General features: G+C 35.5%; 1 protein-coding gene across 2 annotated transcripts; it reads left to right on the top strand.

Moving 5' to 3' along the window:
- Nucleotides 1–238: 238 nt before the first annotated feature.
- Nucleotides 239–1,710, top strand: LOC131010818 (uncharacterized). Of its 2 annotated transcripts, none has more exons than XM_057938480.1 (3): nucleotides 239–851; nucleotides 924–1,109; nucleotides 1,183–1,710. In XM_057938480.1, exons 1-3 carry the CDS (start codon nucleotides 432–434, stop codon nucleotides 1,468–1,470), a joined length of 894 nt encoding a protein of 297 aa, XP_057794463.1. In that variant the 5' UTR covers nucleotides 239–431; the 3' UTR covers nucleotides 1,471–1,710. The 2 variants fall into 2 exon arrangements, with proteins under 2 accessions (XP_057794463.1, XP_057794464.1); XM_057938481.1 differs by having other exon boundaries at nucleotides 245–851; nucleotides 924–1,104.
- The last annotated feature ends 710 nt before the right edge of the window (nucleotides 1,711–2,420 follow it).

Here is a 2,420-nt window from a genome sequence, read left to right on the forward strand (position 1 = left end):
TTGAGAAAAAATAAAATTAATGGGAAAAATTAGAAAAACACTAAGTTCGTGTATTTAGATTCAAAAAATAAAGTTTGTGAGAAAAACTAAAAAATGTTGAAAGTTCGTGTATTTACACACAAATAACACTTAAAATTTCTTATATTTTAAGACAAATTTTTTTAGTTCATATATAAAATCACAAATTAGATGAAAGTTTGCGTATTTAAGCACCATTACAATTATTATTATTATTATTATTATTAAGTGAAAGAAGAATTGGATCATAGGAAGTCATGAATATGATATTCATGGCTTCACAATAATGAGAAAAACCCGATTGCAAAATCCTCACAAAATCTTTTCCTCAAATAAAATTTCTCATCTTCTCCATTTCAACACAGCTCGAATTCAGCAGGAAAGGACAAAAACGATTTTTCACACACTAAAAAATGCACGCGAAGACGCATTCGGAAGTGGGCAGCCTGGCGCCGTCGTCGCCGGACCGCAACCGGCCAGCGTACTACGTGCAGAGCCCGTCGCACGACGGCGAGAAGACGACGGCGTCGGTCACTTCAACCCCGATCCTGAGCAGCCCCGTGGGGTCCCCGCGCCACTCCCGAGAGTCCTCCACCTCGGCCCCGCTCAAGCCCGGGTCCTGCTCGAGGAAGGTCTCCTCCGGATCGGAGAGGAGGGACGACGGATTCACGAATTGGGAATTCGATTTGATGGAAGATGAAGAAGATGGGGAGCCGCCTGATCAATTGCCCCCTCCCTGCTTTTTTTTCGCTTTTTTTGTTGTGGTTTTCTTATTATTTTCTTTGATTTTGTGGGGCCTCAGTAAACACCAGAAGCCCAACATCACTATGCAGGTTTCCTATTTTCCAATTTTTTTGAAAAATTAGTTGGTTGTGTTGATGCTAAATGGTGTATGATTTTGGCAGAGCATCAAATTTGAGAGGTTTACAGTTCAAGCCGGGTCCGACAGCAGCGGTGTTTCAACCGACATGATCTCCCTCAACTCCACATTGAACTTCAAATACAGAAACACAGCTACATTTTTTGGTGTTCATGTCTCATCCACCCCTGTTTCTCTCTCCTATTCACAGCTCAATATCGCCTTCGGTGTTGTAAGCCTTACTCATATTATTTTACATTCTTGATAATGAGAATTAGGACTGTTGATAGCCTTCCTTAATGCAGCTTCAAGAATTCTACAAGAAGAGGAAGCAAGAAAAGAATGTGAGTGTGGTGGTGAGCGGCGACAACATTCCCATGTATGGAAACGGGGCGAGCCTCACCACCCCGACGGGGATGTCGGAGTTTCCGGTGACGCTCAAGTTGGAGGTCTCGGTTGGATCAAGAGCTCATGTTTTGGGGAAGCTGGTGAAGCAGAGATTCTACAACAAGGTTGAGTGCTTCCTCGACTTTGCAATCACCAAGATCGATCTTCCCATCTCTCTCAACAATTGCACCTATCATCGATCATAGTAGCGTTTTGTATACGTTGGTGTTGATGATGAATCATACCAATATGTGATGCTGGTTTTGCAGAAATTGATTAGCAGCAGCACCAAAACTGTTGGAGAGTCATTCGTTCACTTTGTTCATGTTTCACTATCGCAGTATATAAAATCTACTCATCTCAAAATCATTAGGTTCGAATCTATAATGACCCTGTTTTTTTTATATATATATATATATCTTAAAAAACAATTTTAGTGGTTTCTCATTGTTCGCTTTTTATATCCTTCTGAATAAATAGATAATACGAAGATGTATAAATTTATCACTGAAATATCTTATTTGTTTTGGACAATGATATATTTATCAACTCTTTATAAGATTATATAAAATTATAACGCTCTTAGTAGGTATAAAATTAGAATAAATCTATGCAGTCACATTGTGGCTAGCCACAAATTAATTAATTAGGAAAACTTTGATTTATTTAATTTAATTTTTAAAATAAAAAAATATTTAGTTATTTTACTTTATTGTATACATTGTAGTTATTTTTTTGTATTTCTTTGTAATTTTAATTTTTTTTAAAATAATATATTACAAAAAAAAAACTACAACATGGACAATACAATAAAAACAACTAAATTTTTATTTATTTTAAAAGTAGATTTAACAAATTATTTTTTTTACTTAATTAGTTTGTGGGCAGCCATAATGTATCCATTAGTATCACTTATAAAATTATATCTTGTTCTAAAGAAAAGGTATTGTCCGAAATTTTATATCATATATCTAAATATTTTATTATGTGAATACAAATAAGATATAAAGTGATAAATGGAATTTATTCTTGTCTTATACCTCCAGGCTCCAACCAAATGCATCCATAGGATTTAAGAAAGGGTAATTTTATACATAGCCCCTATATTACTCATTATAGCCCTCTATTTATAAAACTACCATTTCACTGTTATAGT

The sequence above is a fragment of the Salvia miltiorrhiza genome, chromosome 2, assembly GCF_028751815.1.
Source record: "Salvia miltiorrhiza cultivar Shanhuang (shh) chromosome 2, IMPLAD_Smil_shh, whole genome shotgun sequence".
NCBI lineage: Eukaryota > Viridiplantae > Streptophyta > Magnoliopsida > Lamiales > Lamiaceae > Salvia > Salvia miltiorrhiza.

Excerpts from the sequence above, each read along its gene's own strand:
- LOC131010818 (XM_057938480.1), top strand. The coding sequence starts at position 432 with ATGCACGCGAAGACGCATTCGGAAGTGGGCAGCCTGGCGCCGTCGTCG. Across the intron at positions 852-923 it reads AGCCCAACATCACTATGCAG|AGCATCAAATTTGAGAGGTT; the intron begins GTTTCCTATTTT and ends TGATTTTGGCAG. Across the intron at positions 1,110-1,182 it reads TCAATATCGCCTTCGGTGTT|CTTCAAGAATTCTACAAGAA; the intron begins GTAAGCCTTACT and ends TCCTTAATGCAG.